This window comes from Dioscorea cayenensis, chromosome 4 (assembly GCF_009730915.1).
Source record: "Dioscorea cayenensis subsp. rotundata cultivar TDr96_F1 chromosome 4, TDr96_F1_v2_PseudoChromosome.rev07_lg8_w22 25.fasta, whole genome shotgun sequence".
Lineage (NCBI taxonomy): Eukaryota > Viridiplantae > Streptophyta > Magnoliopsida > Dioscoreales > Dioscoreaceae > Dioscorea > Dioscorea cayenensis.
Window position 1 is genome coordinate 4,180,024 of NC_052474.1, and position 18,296 is coordinate 4,198,319.

At 40.0% G+C, this 18,296-nt stretch overlaps 3 protein-coding genes across 3 annotated transcripts; 1 reads left to right on the plus strand and 2 right to left on the minus strand.

Moving 5' to 3' along the window:
* Positions 1-9,591: 9,591 nt before the first annotated feature.
* Positions 9,592-11,648, plus strand: LOC120258341. Its single transcript, XM_039265715.1, has 6 exons — positions 9,592-9,727; positions 9,804-9,859; positions 10,141-10,264; positions 10,354-10,460; positions 11,151-11,220; positions 11,315-11,648. Exons 1-6 carry the CDS (start codon positions 9,646-9,648, stop codon positions 11,389-11,391), a joined length of 516 nt encoding a protein of 171 aa, XP_039121649.1. The 5' UTR covers positions 9,592-9,645; the 3' UTR covers positions 11,392-11,648.
* Positions 11,649-11,729: 81 nt separating this feature from the next.
* On the minus strand, positions 11,730-15,476 carry LOC120258340 (elongation factor G-2, chloroplastic). Its single transcript, XM_039265714.1, has 4 exons — positions 15,133-15,476; positions 12,779-14,193; positions 12,165-12,677; positions 11,730-12,091 (listed from the first exon to the last, which is right to left on the minus strand). Exons 1-4 carry the CDS (start codon positions 15,353-15,355, stop codon positions 11,924-11,926), a joined length of 2,319 nt encoding a protein of 772 aa, XP_039121648.1. The 5' UTR covers positions 15,356-15,476; the 3' UTR covers positions 11,730-11,923.
* A 965-nt stretch (positions 15,477-16,441) lies between these two features.
* Positions 16,442-17,634, minus strand: LOC120258569. The gene is made up of 2 exons (XM_039266030.1): positions 17,186-17,634; positions 16,442-17,132 (listed from the first exon to the last, which is right to left on the minus strand). Exons 1-2 carry the CDS (start codon positions 17,632-17,634, stop codon positions 16,442-16,444), a joined length of 1,140 nt encoding a protein of 379 aa, XP_039121964.1.
* Between the last annotated feature and the right edge of the window lie 662 nt (positions 17,635-18,296).

An 18,296-nucleotide genomic window follows, 5' to 3' on the forward strand; every position in this document is an offset into this window, starting at 1 on the left:
AGAAACATGTAATTGATTTTAATAATGGCCAAAGAAGTGAAGAAAAATTGCATTTAATCATTTGAAAGTATTTTGTTGTATTATTTGATGTATTAACTAAAATATTTTGGTAAATTAATATTACTATAAAATTAAAATTAACTAGGGAAGAGACATTGTATTGAGAAGTCTAATTGTAAATTACTTTTATATAAATTGAATTACAGTGATGATCAAGATGTTATATTTAAATAATTGAGCAGAATCATTTTCTAAATATTAAGGAAAATTACTGCATCACTCCATCGTAATTTCTCAAAACTCGTAAAACCCCTCCTACTTTTCTGCTTTGGGGCCAGTCTGCAGTAGCTGCTTTAACTTCAGCTCTACCCTCTACCGCTCACTCTGAAATGGGGTCAGATCTGCTGAAATTTCATTTCTGGCAAATGCGTGAGAGGAAAGCGCGAATCGCGTCATTGCTCGACGCAGGGCTTTCAGTACGATGAAGCGCATGCGAGTCAGCATTCACATCTTGTTGTTCTCCCCATTATCATCATCCGAAATATATAAATCGGGTCGGGTCTGTAGTCAGATGCCATGCATTATGCGAGAATAGAGCGATGGTACGACGCAGTTCATTTCGCTGTAAAGCCCTTTCCTAGCTTTATGGTCATTCCATTTGCATATTTTAAATAACGTTTAACTATTTGCTATTATCCGTTTAAATATTTTACTAATATGTTTAATAATTGTCATATCCGTCTTAATACTTCCCATCTCCGCTTAACATTATCTTTACAGCTGTATAACTATTCATATTAACTTTGTAAATTCTCAAAGTCTCGCAAGAAAGCGGTGATCTTTTTCGCTCGATCCCGAATTGTCAGTAAGCGGCGACGTGGCGAGTGCAGGTTAATTGATCCCGCATAAGAATTATAAGCGGCGTCAGATTCTCTATGCATGACTATATTAATCTCGAACACCCGTTAGATTCTACGTATCTGATCGATATCCAATACCATCGTCTTAACTTTTTCCCGTGATACGAAGAGTCACTCAGCTATGGACTTCACGCCATAAATAACTCGGAAGAACCCTCCCACTGGACAACCACTCCTCAGCCGTCCTCGTCCTCCTCATCCTCCTCCTCCTCTCCTCTTTCCTCCTCTTCCCAGCATGGACTGACCACTCTATCCAGGAAGGATATTTCAGTAGCCTTCTTCCTTATCTTGAGAATCGATCAGCGGTGAATCAGCGAACTAGTTAAACTATCTTTTTCTTGCCCAGTTGAGCAAATGCTCTCATATAGCCATCAGACGCGGAGGATTCTCCAGATGGGATGACCCGGGAAAGCAATTAAGAAAGCATTTCGACTGGGTAGAGAAAGAAAGTTTTTCACGTACTCGCGATCGCGGAGGATTCTCTGTAGGAGGAGATCGCTAGAAACATCCTTTAAGACCGGGTCGACATTTACCACTGAGACTTTCTCTCTACCGCTTAAGAAAATGAGCGCCGGTGTCACAACTATTAAGTTTTCTCGTTTAACTATCCCGTGGATCTTCGCTAAGTCCGGCTAACGACACGTCGACTTAATAGTCGTTTTCATGAACGTGTGTTGTTTTAGCCTTTTTAATGTCTATGACGTTGCTGCGTGTTCAAGTCGATGCGCGTATTGTCAGACGTCGCTGAGCATCTGAACGTACTGATACACTTGCTTCGTTATACGAGGGTTGAGTCGTGAGTGTCAAAAGTCCGAGCGGACGTTGTAAATGTCAGTAAATGTTGCATAAATCTTTATAAATAAAGACGTAACAAAAGACATTTATTTCGATGAACTTCGAAATTTAAACAGTAGACCTAGTAAAAACAAACAACGTGGGAAACAAAAAGAGCGCCATTTGTAAGCAATCAGAAAATACGTAAATATGTTTAAAGCAGCGACAACGTGTGTTTAAGAAAAAGGATTACTCTTTTGAAACGATGACAGCGTGTAAACAATAGAAAAAGTTAAAACAATACTCTAGTTACTCTTTAAACAAATGACACGAGTGTTTAAGAAAATACGTAAAAGATGTTTAAACAGTGACCCGGGGAGGTACCCATCTTGACGCGATGTCGAGTGAAAGCATTCGATTTAAAACAATAACATATTTTTTACATGATATAGACTTTAGTTAAACGAGTTTAACCATTATTTTAAACACTATATGTATACATTTAAACATAAAAAGCTTAGACGCTTTACCGCGAGGACTCATGTTGAGTTGAGAACACGTTCATTAGAGCGATGACGATATATGTCTTCATCATGACGGTGACATATATTTCCTTTTTGCCCTTGGGATGGAGGGAAAAATACCTGGCCCAATCACATCACGTCTAGTCTAACCTCTATGCATTACCTGTGCACTTTTTGTTTACCTTTTCCGACTCGCCGCTTTGTTCTTTTACATCTTCTACTTCTTCTTCTTCGCATCTTCTTTTTGTTCTTCACTTCATTTGGTTTGTCTGATTTGGTTTTAAAGCCCCGATATATTATGGAGAGTTTTTGTGGTATTGCTAGATTAATGGGGAGGGAAGGGTGCTAATGTTCACTTTGCCTCGGACTTCTTGGGAGTTGGTGTTAGGCGAGATATGTGAGCGATGTGGTCTCGAAGTTTCTCTTATCGATTAAGTTCATCACACCGAGATGGATATAAAAGCGGTTTGCCCAATAGAAAAGCGATGTTGACTTCCAGTCGGATGAGCCATGGCGTCCAGCTCCATGCTTCAAATGTCTTTGTCAGATTGATCTCGTCGTCGAGACGGAAAATGTGCCATTGCGAATCCTATCGAAAAGCGAGGTTTACCTGTTTGTGAAGTTCCTTTTCTTTTAATTATTCCAAATGTGCAGGTCTTATTGTGTAAAATATGTCACGCTCGACATTTAACATATTGTACTCAGTCGCTTTTACGTTATTAGTTAAATGCTTAAGTATTTAATTTAACGTTTAAATATTGTCATTACTCACTTAAACATTATATTCTCCGTTTAACATATTGATCTTTTTATTTGATGAAGTGTGGCAGGAATTCGGGATTCGCGAGTGCTCCCCATTCATCCCCATGGTGACTCTCGACGGTGTGGGATGTCTTCCTTCCTCGTCAGATCATTCCGAAGTCATGTCGTTGGATATTGACAACGTTTTGACGGTGCTCGAACATTTCGTGAGATGTCTTGAAATCATGCAATCAAAAGGAATTTTTTGACTTCAATTTCACAAAGAACGAAAAACATCGGGCGACGTGGAATGTCTGCCCAGATGGTTGTCGTTAGTCTCTTCCATGCATCAAAAAGAGTATAACAAAAATACTTTCGAGAATCAAGACAATCAACCCGGCGCACACACTTGCGGTGGTGGCGTAGGTTCAAGTCACATCCGAGCGTCACCCAAAATGGGTTAAGCGCCACGAGTGATTCGAAGCTCAAGGACCGTCCCTTGTCTAGAGGCCATCGACATTTAGAAGGACATGTTGCGGGAACATGGTGTCCAGCATACCATACAAGCGAGGCTTGGTTGGGAAAAGAGCATGCCGGTGGTCCTCGACGAGCGTGACATCTCCGGCCTACGATTGCTTTGTTTTGGTATGTGGATAAGGTGGTCGAGACAATCTGCGGCAGTGCGATCGTGGAAAGAGACGGTGATCGTTTTAAACGTGCATTCTTTTCTTTCAGCGCGTGTATTCGGATTATCTGTTCGGAGGTGATCGTTGGGGTGAGATGTATTCAAACGTCGCGGAGTCGTTCAATGCTTGGATCAAAGGCTCGTCGTTTTACGGTGGCGAAATGTAATGGTCGACTCCATAAGGTCTGCGAATGTTGGTTTACACTTAACATTTAGTGTTACCCTTTAAACATTCTCAATCTTTGTTTAATTACACTGAGTCGACTTTTTAAATATTAATCCTTTCGCTTTTAAATATTTACATATAATGTTTAAACATGTTTACGGATTATTTAACCATCACATCGTCTTTGTTTAACCTTATTTGCGAGTTCGAGTTGATGCGCGTGTTATGTAACCGTGGCAGTGCATGACAAATGGGAGACCTACTTATGCCCGGACATACGATTTCCAAGGTAGCGATCATTGTTGAGGACGACCGAAATCTTCGTGTTGAGTCGTCGTGTCGATGATCGTTACGGGCGATCGACAGTCATGACTACACTGGATCTCGCCATCGAACCTGTTCAGTGTCGAAGGTGGCAAGTTTATGGTATCCCTTGCGAAACACGCTGCGCGAGCAATCAATGCGATGCAGACACCAACGTACATCGATTTATTAGCGGGTACTTCAGCGTCGACAATTACAAACTTGCGTACAAGGAAACTATATTCCCCATACCCGACGATGGCGAGGCCTTGGATGGAAATCGTGAGCTTCATTTCATGACCGCTGTGAGAAGGCGACTGAGGCGCCTAGACGAAAAGAGGATCGAGTCGCATGGCGTTTGATGTCCGCGAGTTACATCTGACGGCCAGCCGTGGATCCGGTCACAATCGATCGATCTCTGCAGTAAGCGTGGCCGACTAGGTATTGTTAATAAGCCGGCTGATGGCGGGGAAAAGCATTGTGTATTGATGGAGTTGTTTCATATTTAAACTCTTACTCTTTCATGACAATTGAATGTATTTAAGCAGAGGCATTGTTATTTTAAAGCGGATACTGATTTGTAATTTGAAATATTTCAATGATGTTTAAACGATATATGGTATATTTAAATAATGAAAGCGAAATGTACACAACTACAACGTAAATTAAACAATGAAATGAAACTCGAATGAAATTTAACCTCGCCTTTACTATTGAAAAACAAAACAAACTTTACATTGAGATATACAAGTTATTGATGGGCAACTTCCCATATTTATTTAAACAACGAATGCGATTTTAGTTAAACATAGAGCAGTGTTATTTTAAACGGGTACACCGTATTTTGAAATATTTAAACTGATGTTTAAACGATATATAGTATATTTAAACAATGAAAGTGAAATGTACACAATTAGAACATAAATTAAAACAATGAAATGAAAGCGAATGGAATTTAACACGCTTTTACAATTCAAAACAAACAAAATTTACATTAACATATACAAGTCATGCTCTTCGAACACGAAAACAATGAATTGAATTTGTCCAGATTTACATCTCGAAAATAAAATTGACATTCGGATATACAGGGACATGTTCTTGAAAAACAAAAATTTAACCCTCTTGTGACGACCCCCTTTGTCATCGGGACGCGGTACGCCTCCCTCCTTAAGTATCGCGGGTAACATACAGTAATATGAGGTAAGGAGCGATGCATGCTGCGGTGGCCGTAACTTCTCACCCCAAAGTAATTGCTCGATAAAACGCATGACGTGAGCAGGGCTGAATCGACGCTTCCTTGTTTTTGGCGTGGGGTTTCTGTCGCAGTCTCGAGTGGGTACTGCTGAGTCGTCGGGCTGGCCCGAACTCCATATCGACACTAATTGTCGAATAGATTCCACTGTCGAGATATGCAAGTCGAGATTAGAATAGCGATTTAAATACCAAGCAGGATATTAATAGGACATAATTAAATAACTTACCATGTCCAACGCTGTCCCTTATCGTAGCCGGACAGTGAAGAATAATGCATGTATTCTTGTTTATCATTGTCGGTGACGGCTGACATGGAAGTGGCCTTTCATGATTATCGGGAGGATGACAATTTGAACTTCATGCGGTTTTACGCACATCATCCCCGATCATAGCCATGATGTGTCATGTGCGTCGTCCCCGCTTGGACATAAACAGCAGTAAGCGATCCAGTGATGGAGGCGCTTCTTGTAAGGATATGGCTCTTTGCTCGCGACTTTTTGTATATGACACTGAAAAGCGTCCATCACATCATCATCGGTGACCATCTCCTTCCCCTCAGCGCGATGTATAATTTGTCGGCGTGTGGTCTTGACGATCGTTTCTTCCACACGACGAGTCACTGAGGTTAAACGATAATGAGATATAATAAGACCATATTATAAATATTTAAATGATATTATCAATTGTTACATGATATTATATATAATTAAATGTTAAGTAGACAAATTAAATGATAACATAAAAGGTATTAAACACTATTAGGTAATTGTTAAACACTATAATAAAAACCTTTAAACAATATCATAAAAACTTTACACTTACACGTCCATAGAGCAGTTGAGGAAGATCCTCATCAACTCCCTCGTCAGTATTTGTTAAAGACGACTCGAGCCAACCCATTTCTTCTTCTTCGAATAAAAAGCTTTCCGAGCCGTCCGGTCCAATTTTTTGATTGGCCTCGATCATCTCTCTCGTTGCTCGGTCGGGGTCTTCAAAGACGATCTTCCTTCGATGCGGGGACGATGGCGACGACGATCAACTCGCATGACACATCCTTACATGGTTGTTCTTGTTGTGGGATTGTGTCGGCCTCGATCTGAGGGGACGACGACGACGTGCATCAACCTGCAGACACATCCTTACATGGTTCTTGTTGTGGTGGGATTGTGTCTGCTTGGGTCGCGATCTTGTCGGCCACGTCCCACGGCCACGCAGCACGGATTCGACGATCTTCTCAACCGTGGCCATGACAACAGCGATCATTGGGAGACACACCCTTAACTTGTTCTTGATCTTCGAGGATTTTGTCCATCTTTGATGCCGCGATCTCGACCTGGTTCCACACGGGTCGAGGATTTCATCGAGAAGAGAGTCAACGGCCTTCTCAACAGCGGTAACGGCCACATCATCTACGATGTCCTTCTCAACAACAGCATCAGCCGCCGATGGTGTTGTTATTGTTTCATCGTCAGCCGGCGGTGGAGACAGAGGCAGTATTGTTCTCCTCTTTTCGCAAGTCTCTTCGAATGTGGCCGCCTTGGAATGACCTTCTCGATGATGTCGCTAGTCGTCAAATTCCGACGCCTCGTTCGTCCCGGGTGTCAGCTTCTTTTCGAGGGATGGCGCAGCTGGTTGTGAACGTCCTTCCGGTAGCCTGACACGAGCGATGCCGAGGAAACTCGGTCATCAATATCCGCACGTCACTGCATAAGAGTTGCGGTGACATCTTCGCCTAATGTCACCGGTGGGACTGCCACCGGTCGGAGGGGCTGCCATGGTCGGGGAGGTGCCACACTCGGGGGACTCGTTGTCGTGGTAGGGGGTTGTTGCATCTGCGGGGTAGGGGAGAGCTTCTCCGGCTCGAGGAATCGTGCGGCGTGGTGGGTGGAAGTAGGAGAACGCGTCCAGTAGCGCACGATAGAGGCTGGCCTCCTCATCCCGCCTCGAGCAAGTGGTTCCCGGGAGCAATGGCATCCATCCGCTCGGTTGGCCCCCAACAAATATTTCTTCTTCAGACATTCGACGGAACCCAAATTTCGGGAAACTAACATATGTAAACCAAACAATTTCAAATGAAATCATTCATTTTTAAACTATAAAAACTATATTTAAACATAGTGTTTATATATTTAAACGTTATAGAATATAATTAAACGGAGAACAAAAATATTTAAACCAAGTATGTAATAAGAGTTAAACGGTAAATACTAAAGTTAAAGCGCTAAATAAAATGTTTAAACGTTAAAGACTTATGTTAAACATCGTCCATGATTTATTACCTCTTTTCCATCGAGCGATGACAAGCTCGCTTTCTACCGTCGCTGCTTCCCGTAAGTACTTTCACCGTAGCACAGCATCCTTGGGATCTCGCTCAAAACGGACTTTCTTCCCCGCTCCGGTCACTCGTAGAAACCGGACGTTAAGCGCGACCGAGCAACCCTTAATGTACCTCGTGTTGGTCTTCTTCCCGATGCATCTATCTTGCGCTCGGGCCCTGCCTATGGAATATCCTCCATAAGCCACTTGTGCATCGCCCTGCGCCCTACGCATGATCGCCCCGCATGGGTCGGTAGATCATCGACGTAATCAACGATCCAGCTGAACCGAGCATGATGTATTTGGGAAGAGGATCGTCCCCCACGAGGTACACCATCGAGTTTGACGAAATTATCTTCTTCTCCCTCTCGTCGAACAAGTTGCACTGAGTGCTCTTGATGGAGTCTCTGCTGTCTCGTGAGGTCTTTGATAGATACCGCCCTTCGAACGGCGACCGGTTTTTCTTCTCGAAGACCACTGCGTCGCCATCGCAACGCAGACCAAGCCACGAGGGCCACATCTTGAGGTCTCGAAACTCAGCAGCTTTCCCCGATCCCGAATTTATTGGTGCGACCATCGCATCTTTGCAAAAGAGAATCAAGAAGGGCTCTCTTGGTATATAGCTTCCATCTCAAATGATCACGCAAACGGTGTCCGTCGAATAATCTCCCCAAAGTGTCGAGGGGTCATGTTATTTTTCAATTCACTAAAGTCTCCACTACTGGGATGTCAAATAGCATCGGCCATTAACTAGGTCGACCGCCATAATCACAAGCCTCGCGACAATAACAACACATTCAACACGCAGTATCGATAAAAAGTTTAAGTCTGAAATATAAGGTTTTTAAACTAGAACTCTCGCTATTAAACAGAGATATAAAATGTTAAACGAGACCCATTTTTGTTAAACAGTAGACGAGAATACTTTAAACAGAGACAACAAATGTTAAACTCAGAACATCTCATTTCTTAAACGTCAACCTCATTTGCAGAAACGCAACCATATCAAACAAAACGGAAATGTATATTATAAATATTACACAAATCATATAATCGAAAAACTAATTCGATAGTGTATACATACGAAAATGCAAAACAAAACAAAACCCCAAACCAAGAAATCTCCCTCGAGACTAACAAAACCCCCAAAAGTGAGAAATCCCTCGCAGACTTCAATATCTTCCAACAAAAACAGGAGCACAAAACAAAACCGAAAAAAATCTTCTTTTAGAATGTAGCAGCTTAACATAAAACCATACTCAATACCTTAGATTTCAAATCGATGAAATGCCAACTAGTCAGCATGGGGACTTCTCCTTCGAGATCACGGGTGGAAAGGGAAAAGTCGATGAAATGCCGACTACGGAGGCTTCACGTGAGAGACAACTTCGGAGACAGCTTTCGAAATGAAAAAGTCAAGACGTGAGTTGAGAAAAAGCAATTAAACTAGCTCCAATAAATTGCCTCTCGGGAGTTACCCTACTGAAAACCGCCCACTTCCTCTCAAATCGCCAGACGACCGGGCAGCCCACGACTCCCCATGCAAGGGTATTTTTCGTCCAAAAAAATTTGAAACTCACTGTTCACATCCGTTACAGGGTTTGGGGGTTTGAAAAACATAGAGTTTAAAAGGAGGGGGATTTTGGGGATTGCAAAACTAACGGAGTGTTTTTGGCAATTTTACAAACTTAAAGGGTTTTTTTGGCAATTTCCACAAATATTAATGGCCTTGAAAACTTTTCTAGATTTTTGAAAAAATTTTTAAAATACAAACAAATATAGGAGATAGAAATTAAGATTAATTAAAAAATTATATTTTATTTTTTTGGTATCTTTAAAAATAATATAAAATATTTTTTTTTTCACAAAATTAAAAAGAAACATTTTTTATGATTATTTATTTATGGAGGCCATGGATTGGAGTCGGGATCTCGTTCGGGTGCTCGGAGAGAGGCGAGTATGGCGCAGCGGAGGGCGGCGGCGGGGCGGCCGTCCGGAACCGACGGCTCCGACTTCTCCTACCGCATGGTCGTCGACCCCAGTGAGTTCTAATGATGTCTGAAATCATTCCCCCTTCTTGTTTTTGAATCCCTCTTTCTCCTTAATTTTAATGCTAGGGTATACCAAGGTGGCCGAAGGAAAGTCTCGTCTCCGGATCCTGATCGCTGCCCAGGTATCACAAGCTGTTCTGAATTTGTTGTTTTTTTTTCTTTTTCCTCGAAATCAATTATCATAGATTGGAAAAGTTGGTTTTTTTTTTGTTTGGCATGCGATTGAACCCTCATTTGGATTTTTATGAATTGAGCCCTATTTTATGTCGCTAGATATCTAAGAATTCAAATTCCACAGAATCCAGTCTGGAAATGCACAACAAAAAAGCACTTTTTTCCGTGTTGGTTCTTAGGTGGGTGTTTATTCTCCTCTGAAATTTGTTTGAATTTTTTCGAATTGCAGGGTGTCAGTTTGGTGTTGGCCTCTTTATTGGTGTTTTTGGCTGCGTCACAAGAAAGGAGCTTTGATAATTTTGCTATTATAACAATTTCAATTGGATTCATATCTCTTTTAATTGGAGAAATAGGTTTGTTTTAGATTTCTTCAGTGTTCTCTTCATAATTGTTAAGTGCTTCATAAATTGTTGTTCATATAAGGTTGTCTTTGAATTGGAAGGTCAAAGGCGTAGCCATGTGAATTTGTTGAGGTTGTATGTCAGTGCATCATCTATTGCAACTGCACTTTCAGTTGCCTGTATCATTCGGAGCAACTTGTTCTTTGAGGTATTATATAAACTATTCATGCAAAGATAAGTTATGGGGGTTTTTTTTTCCCAATCTGAGAGTTTATGGCTTTGCTGATGGTAAGACGTTATACTAGTTGGTAATTAGCACATTATCTAGTATGTTTGTTTACTTTGTATTTTTGATGCAGATTATTTTGTGAAGAATAAGACGCATGATGAGACCTTTAGTTTATGAACTTATCTCTGTTAGCCAAATGGGGATTGACTGATAAGTACTGTCTTATTAGTCATTTTGGTGGCAAATTGTGCTGTGGAATTCAGCTTGAATGTTTCTATAAATTCTTGTGCCACCAACTGCTTTATACAGTTTCTCTTATTTGAACTCAATATAAACCTTCGACTCTATTGTTACAACAGATGTGGTCTGTTCCCTTGTTTGATGAACATAACTGCTTTAGTGGCAGCAGATTTAATTTTTTTTTTTATTTGTTTATAAGTGATATTTGCTTTTCTCCGCATCTCCTGCATCACTATTGGTTCTTGGCACATGATAAGCTATCATTATTTCATTAATCTCTAACATATTTGGCCATTCGTTTGTATAATTTTATGCAGATTAAGGCTGATGTTAATTAAAATTTATTTAATCTACTAAGTTCTACCTGCTTCAATACATGATGGCTGTTGAATCAACTAATGTTTTTGCTGCTATTTTATTTCTTCCTAGGTTATTCAGCATCAGAGCATAGCAGGTGCCAAAACATATGAGCTGGTTGAGGCTGCTCGCATTTTATTTGGTGAGGGCTAGATACATAATCTCAAACAAATATTTCAGTACTAGGATTCTCTTAACATGCTTGCCTGCCTTTTTTATTTTCTTCGTCTTAACAGGTATTTTGCTGCAAGTTTTTGTGATTATCACAACTATCAGCCTGGTGCACAACATGTCACCAAAAAGAGCTTCCTGAGCGCAATCTTGGCTCTCTAAATATTTACGTTGGTTCACAAAAACATGAAGATGTTGTGCCAAGCACTAAATCCTGTTTGCAGATTTCTAGTCTCAGAATCAGGGTTCCATCTGTCTGAAACTCATATGCTGACCAAAGAATATTGTACTATAAAGATTTTGTATCTTCTCTACATCATTTTCAAATTTCTGAAACAGATGTGCTTGTTCTCCCTGGTTTGATGAAGTTTTGAGTAAACAATAATTAAGTTATTGTAATTATTGCTTTCTGCAGAATATGCTATTCAAAATAATTCATGTCTAGGTCTTCAGGCAGCAAAATACACAGCAACAAAATCCTTGATGCAAACAGGGACATTTTATTAGCCCTCAGAAGTTCTTATTACACCATCAATCAAATAGGAATGTTACAATGAAAGCATAAACAAACTGATATCATATTAACTGAAAATTTGAGGGAAAAAGTATAAATTAAAACCCTAGAAAGTTCATACTCCAGTTTAATGCTCCAGCTTCCAAACCATCAATCAAAACTAAGCTGAAACAGTCTCTTGTTTCGAGGAGAGCTGGTTTTGAATGTGTTGAGGAACAACGTCAAACTTGGCCAGCTGCATTGTGTAGGATGCTCGCCCTTTCGTCATCCCTCGGAGAGTGCTCACATACTGGAACATCTCGGCCAGAGGCACCAATGCATCAACTACCTGCATTTCCAAAATTATCCATGAGTCCTCATTTTGGTTAATTTAACAAGTGTTTTTGTAGGATTTTACATACCTTGAGACCGCCAGGTTTATCACCAAAATTGTTAATCTGGCCTCTTCTTGAGTTCAGATCACCAATAACATCACCCAAGTGCTCTTCGGGGGTGACGACTTCAACCTTCATGATAGGCTCCAGCAATTTTGGAGCAGCCTTCCTCATTCCGTCGCGGAAAGCACCTCTTGCTGCCAGCTGAAATGCCAAGACACTGGAATCGACATCATGGTAAGAACCATCAACTAGTACGGCTCGAACATCGACAACGGGATAGCCAGCTAGAACACCGTTGGACATGCATTCCTCCAATCCCTTCATCACTCCTGGTATGTATTCTTTTGGCACTACCCCACCCTTTATTTCACTCTTGAATTCATACCCACTTCCTGCTTCCAAAGGCTCAAACCTCACTGTGATGTCTGCAAACTGCCCTGCACCGCCAGATTGCTTCTTGTGGATGTATTGCACTTCTGAGACTCTTGAGATGCTTTCTCTGTAGTTGACTTGAGGGGCACCGACATTTGCCTCAACCTGTGAATGCAGTTAGAAGAATTAAGTCCGAGCAAAGACAATTGCAAAGAAACTAAATCATTGAAGAAGTCACTCTAGAATATATATGCATCAACACTGACTTTGAATTCCCTTTTCAGTCGATCGACAATAATCTCAAGATGCAACTCTCCCATTCCTTCAATGACTGTCTGGTTGATTTCCTCATCTCTTGAAAAGTGAAAGGATGGATCTTCTTGAGCCAGCTTGATTAGTCCAACTGCCATTTTATCAACATCCGCTTTTGTCTTGGGTTCTATTGCAACCTTAATAACAGGATCCGGAAAGTCCATTCTTTCAAGCACTATAGGTTTCTCTGGATCACATAGTGTTTCACCAGTTATTGTATCTTTCAAGCCCGCAAGAGCAATAATATCACCTGTCAGAGCTGATTTAATGTCTTCTCTACTGTTTGCATGCATCTCTAGAAGTCTACCTATTCTTTCTTTCTTCCCTTTGTTCGAGTTGAGGACATAAGACCCGGCAGATAATGTTCCTGAATATACTCTCACAAATGTAAGGGATCCCACAAATGGATCACTCATGATCTTGAAAGCCAGTCCTGCAAATGGTTCATTATCACCTGGCAGTCTCTCAATAGTCAATTCAGGATTGTCAGGATCAGAACCCTTCATTGGTGGCAAGTCAATAGGTGAAGGCAAATAATCAACAACAGCATCAAGCAACGGTTGCACTCCTTTATTTTTAAATGCAGAACCACATAAAACTGGCACAAAATTACCAGCTATAGTTCCTTTTCTAATTAATCGTTTAAGAGTTTCCACATCAGGTTCAACTCCTTCCAGATAGTTTTCCATGGCGCTATCATCTAACTCAACTACAGTTTCTATCATCAGCGTTCTGTATTCTTGAGCCAATTCCTGGAGGTCAGCAGGTATATCCTCATATACAAATTTTGCACCTAATTCCTCACCAGACCAGATTACAGCTTGCATTCTTACGAGGTCAACAATTCCCCGGAAACTATCTTCTGAGCCAATTGGTAGCTGGAGAACAAGGGGTTTCGCTCCCAGGTTTGTGACAATCATGTCCCTTGTTCTAAAAAAATTCGCTCCAAGACGGTCCATTTTATTGACGAAACAGATTCTTGGAACACCATACCTATCGGCTTGTCTCCAAACAGTTTCAGATTGTGGTTCAACACCAGCCACACTGTCAAACAAGCATATAGCACCATCCAAGACTCTGAGAGCTCGCTCCACTTCAAGTGTGAAATCAACATGGCCAGGAGTGTCGATAATGTTTATTCTGTGATTGTTCCAAAAGGTGGTAGTTGCTGCAGAGGTTATGGTGATGCCTCTTTCCTGTTCTTGTTCCATCCAGTCCATTGTGGCTGTTCCTTCGTGGACCTCACCAATTTTGTAATTCCGACCAGTGTAGTAGAGAATTCTCTCTGTTGTTGTAGTTTTTCCTGCATCTATGTGAGCCATTATTCCAATATTACGGTAGTCCTTCAATGGTATTGCACGTTTTGAATCTGGAAAGCCAAAAAGAAAGAAAGAAAAAGCCCTTAAATGAGAAAAAACCTTCCAATGAATTTCACAGTAGGTTAGCATAAACAAACAAAATGATGGCAATGAAAGGAAAGAGAGTTGCACACAGACAATAAATAAATATAACCAAAGAATAAAGAACATTTTATTACTACCACGAAATGATGCTGATCAGTTTCCATGTTATAAAAGAACTCCAAGATACAGCACAAAAGGAACAGAAGCTTATAAGTTTCCATGATAGTAAAGAATGACAAGATAAGTTCAAACGAGATAGAGTTAGAATGTTGACTGTCATAGCTAATTATAGACAGATATAAAAGAGCTAACCAGTAAAAATACTAAATGAGGTACCGGATTTCAACTCCAAGCTCTTCAAACTGTCAGACCACATAAGAAACACGCATACATATCAAAACACAAGCATAGATCCCTTGACTATTCTTTTCTTTTCTTATTCTTCTTCTTCTTCTTTTTTTTTTTCTCAAAGAACCAATGATCAGCAAGAATCAAACAGGGCTAAATGGCTACTATGCAATCATAAGAACTTGAAGCTACAACATTTATATGAACAATTATCCACATGTATTTATCTATAAATCATTGATAAAAAAAAAAAGCATCTTCTATGCCAAAGCATCACCCACAGTCAATTCATGCTCACTAAGTCTAAATATTTATAAAGATTAGCTCATGCATTTCAACAAAACAAGCAAAATTCATCATGGCATCAACACAATTTGGAGACTGAGAACATAAATAACTAGAAAAATTACAACCGTCATTTACGCAAACATCTTGTATGCAAGACTACAACTTGACATCACCAACCAACAATTCCAATCAAAGACCACAATCAAAAGCCACAGCACAGTGAACTCACGGAATCAAAACATAAACTAGAAAAAGGATAAAGATTTCACCATCCCCCGCCATGGCGACAACGGAGAGCTTCCTCCGGTGTTCCTGAGAGGCCGTAAGCTTAGACCTCGATCTGAGACGGAGGCCAGCGCCAAGGAAACCAGAAGCCAAGGCCCCTCGGGGTTGAGCAGAGGCCAAGAAACAGAAGCGACGGGAGGAGGGAAGAAAAGGAGGTTGGACACGGTGGCCGCAAGAGGCCGTGACTCTAATGGTCTCTCCGGCCATTGCTTCGAGCTTCGCTCTTTCTGCTCGCTTGCTCTGTTTGCTCTCCGGCTTACCTTCACTCTTTGCGCTGTTGCGCGGAAGGATAATGAAGGCTACAAGACCTGGCTTTACCACATTTAGCGACTGAGAAAATTAAGTTTTATTTTATTTTCCAAATATTATTATATATGTGAGTATATTATTTTACAGAAACACACCCTATCCCTATCCAGAGTTTAAAATATTAGATCAGACTCAGTTTTCATTTATTTATTTATATAATTTTTTTTTTTAAAAAAAATTGTGGACAAACTAGATCACTATATTTGATATGTATCAAATAGTTGATTTCATCTCTCCAGATTTATAAAATAAAGAGAATTTTTGAGATGTTTTTAAAAAATTCTGTAAGTCACTTAAACTTTCATATTTGTCTATTTTTTTTTTCCATTCCTACATAGAAGACATTTGTCACCACTTCAAAAGAAAAATAATAATAATAATGTATCACATGGGTATTTTGAACTAAATATTTGTTTTTAAAATATTATGCTAATATATATATATATATATATATATTTATGAACATAGAATCATGAATTGCTGTTTTGCTTTGCATGCACATATTTTTCTAAGGAATCCATACCATGTACTTAATAGTACCTTCATATTTTAATTTATTTCATAAAAGGGATATATATATATATATATATATTTGGTGGAAATGCGTGGCATGATGTGTAACAGGTGCAGAAGGCTTGGAAGGCTCCACGTCTAGTGTTATCTTATCCACAAAATGGACTTCATTCTTCACCTCAAAGCCCTCAAATGCATGCAACGGATAGGATTGAAATGAACTGGGCTGTCTCTTAGCTTAATTGTTCATCAGTTCACAACCACAGCACTAGTTCTCGCTGGACTAATCCAATCCAGAAATCTAAAAACTCAAAAAGCCATTTCATTTGGCTTGAATTAAATGGAGAATAAAAATATTACATAAAAAATGTAATAGAGAGCATATGCTCATGCTGTTTTAATCAACATCAACCTGGAAAGATACTTGGCTTTTTTTTTTTTTGGAAGAAAGAGCAAAAGCTCAAACAAAGGCTAAAAGGTAAAATGTCGTAAGGAGCACATGTCGTCAAGCCATTGGGGCCGGTCTAGCCCTTGAAAAAATAAAAATAGTTGAATGCTATTTCTGTCGAAGGTTGCCAAAGCATCCGCAATTTCATTTTCCTCCTTAGGTATAGATTCAATATATAGGTGAGGGAAGAAAACCAGGTTCCTTTTAAGTATCTGATATTCATCTTTGATATGCCACGGAGTACACACGTTGAAATTCTTTAGGAGCTGAGCAACACCAGCACAGTCACAGAAAAGGCAAGAAAGAAGCCATCCATTCGAAATACAAAATTGCAAAGCGAGGTTGATGGTTGCGAACTTAGCCATGATGGGAGAAGAGGTCACTGCATCTTTGGCACCTGCAATCAAAATGTGGTTCATATTAGATAAGATGATGAAACCCAGGCTCGAAGACCTAGATTCCTCACACCACGAAGCATCAGTGAAGATAGTTATGGATTTGTTTAAATGAGAAGTTTTGGGGAACTCCCTGAAGGTGTATGTGGAGCGGTTGTAGCACACAATCCACGTGTTAGGAACAATTGAACTGAAGTTGATCGGTCTATTATTGAAGATTAAGTTGCATCTAGATTTCCAGATGATCCAGGCCACAAAAGCAATAAATGCCTTAGCACGCAGGTCAACATCTCTACCATAAATATTCTTTAAAAGCCAGCTGTTGAATTAAGAGCATGTATATCATTTTGATTCCAGCTAATCCTAGCAAACACATCTTGCCAGTAGTGTCTAATTTTGCAACAATTCCAAATCAAGTGCTCAGCAGATTCATCAGCAAGTCCATACAAAGGGCAAGTTATCTTAGGGCCAATATTGAGCTGATATAAGTATTCCCCCGTGGAGAGTCTCCTGTGTGCAAGCTTCAAGAGAAAAATTTTAACTCGCGGAAGAGTAGGGAGTTTCCAAATTATCAACCAGCTCAGCCAAGGGGTTTCAGTAATATTTGAACTAGAAGCATGCTCATAGACTGAAGAAGCTATAGAAACTTTGTAAGAAAGGAATCTCCAGACCCAAAGATTGGAACCACCCTCAATATTTAAATTCTCGAAACAGTTCCAATTAAAATTGTTACCAAACAAGCTTATGAGGGAGGCAGAGAAAAAACCATTAGTCTCTAAGAGATTAGAGAACAGTAAATCCTCAGGATTATCAATTGACATATTTAAAAAAGTAGGTTTTTTAGCAATAGGAAGATCGAAAATACAGGAGTCATGCCAGAGATCAATGGTCGCAGGGTTGCAGAAAAGAAGCTTGATGTTTGGCCTAAGAAAGTTAGCTATGTTACAAATGGATTTGTAAAACCAATAGGAATTAAAAATACGATTCGGGTTCCAAAGATGCCAACCATGGTATTTAAATTTGAAAATATTGACCCAATTTTGTTATCGGAGTTAAGAATGGAGAAAACATTTTTGGCCATAAGAGAGTGCTTTACATATCTAAGATTCCAAATTCCCAAGCCCCCCTCAGATTTATTTTTTGCGATTCCTAATTACATCCTTTCGGTTATAAACCTCCCCAATTCCATTCTGGACAGTATATCCAAACTTGCTAGGAATTTTCTTGGGGGTAGAACTGGCAACAATCATGGCTTTCATTCGGTTGGTTGGGCAGTTACTACACTTAAGATACTTGGCTTGTTGAGGTGTCAACAAATATAATTAGAATAATAGTAATTTTCTTTCAATTTTGCAGAAATTTTAAAAATGACATCAATATCAACTACGCTAGTTGGACTTGGCCAGCCCAGGTCCAATATTGTAGATGGGCCGGACCAGTTCCTCAACCAAACTTGAAGTTGGTTTCTTCTTTTCTTTGAGAA

Coding starts and splice junctions, on each gene's coding strand:
- LOC120258569 (XM_039266030.1), bottom strand. CDS start 17,634: ATGTCAATTGATAATCCTGAGGATTTACTGTTCTCTAATCTCTTAGAG. Junction 17,133..17,185: donor AGACACTACTGGCAAGATGT/GTTTGCTAGGAT, acceptor TTAATTCAACAG/CTGGCTTTTAAAGAATATTT.
- LOC120258341 (XM_039265715.1), top strand. CDS start 9,646: ATGGCGCAGCGGAGGGCGGCGGCGGGGCGGCCGTCCGGAACCGACGGC. Junction 10,461..11,150: donor GGAGCAACTTGTTCTTTGAG/GTATTATATAAA, acceptor ATTTCTTCCTAG/GTTATTCAGCATCAGAGCAT. Junction 11,221..11,314: donor GGCTGCTCGCATTTTATTTG/GTGAGGGCTAGA, acceptor TCGTCTTAACAG/GTATTTTGCTGCAAGTTTTT.
- LOC120258340 (XM_039265714.1), bottom strand. CDS start 15,355: ATGGCCGGAGAGACCATTAGAGTCACGGCCTCTTGCGGCCACCGTGTC. Junction 12,678..12,778: donor GACTGAAAAGGGAATTCAAA/GTCAGTGTTGAT, acceptor CTGCATTCACAG/GTTGAGGCAAATGTCGGTGC. Junction 12,092..12,164: donor ATAAACCTGGCGGTCTCAAG/GTATGTAAAATC, acceptor TTGGAAATGCAG/GTAGTTGATGCATTGGTGCC.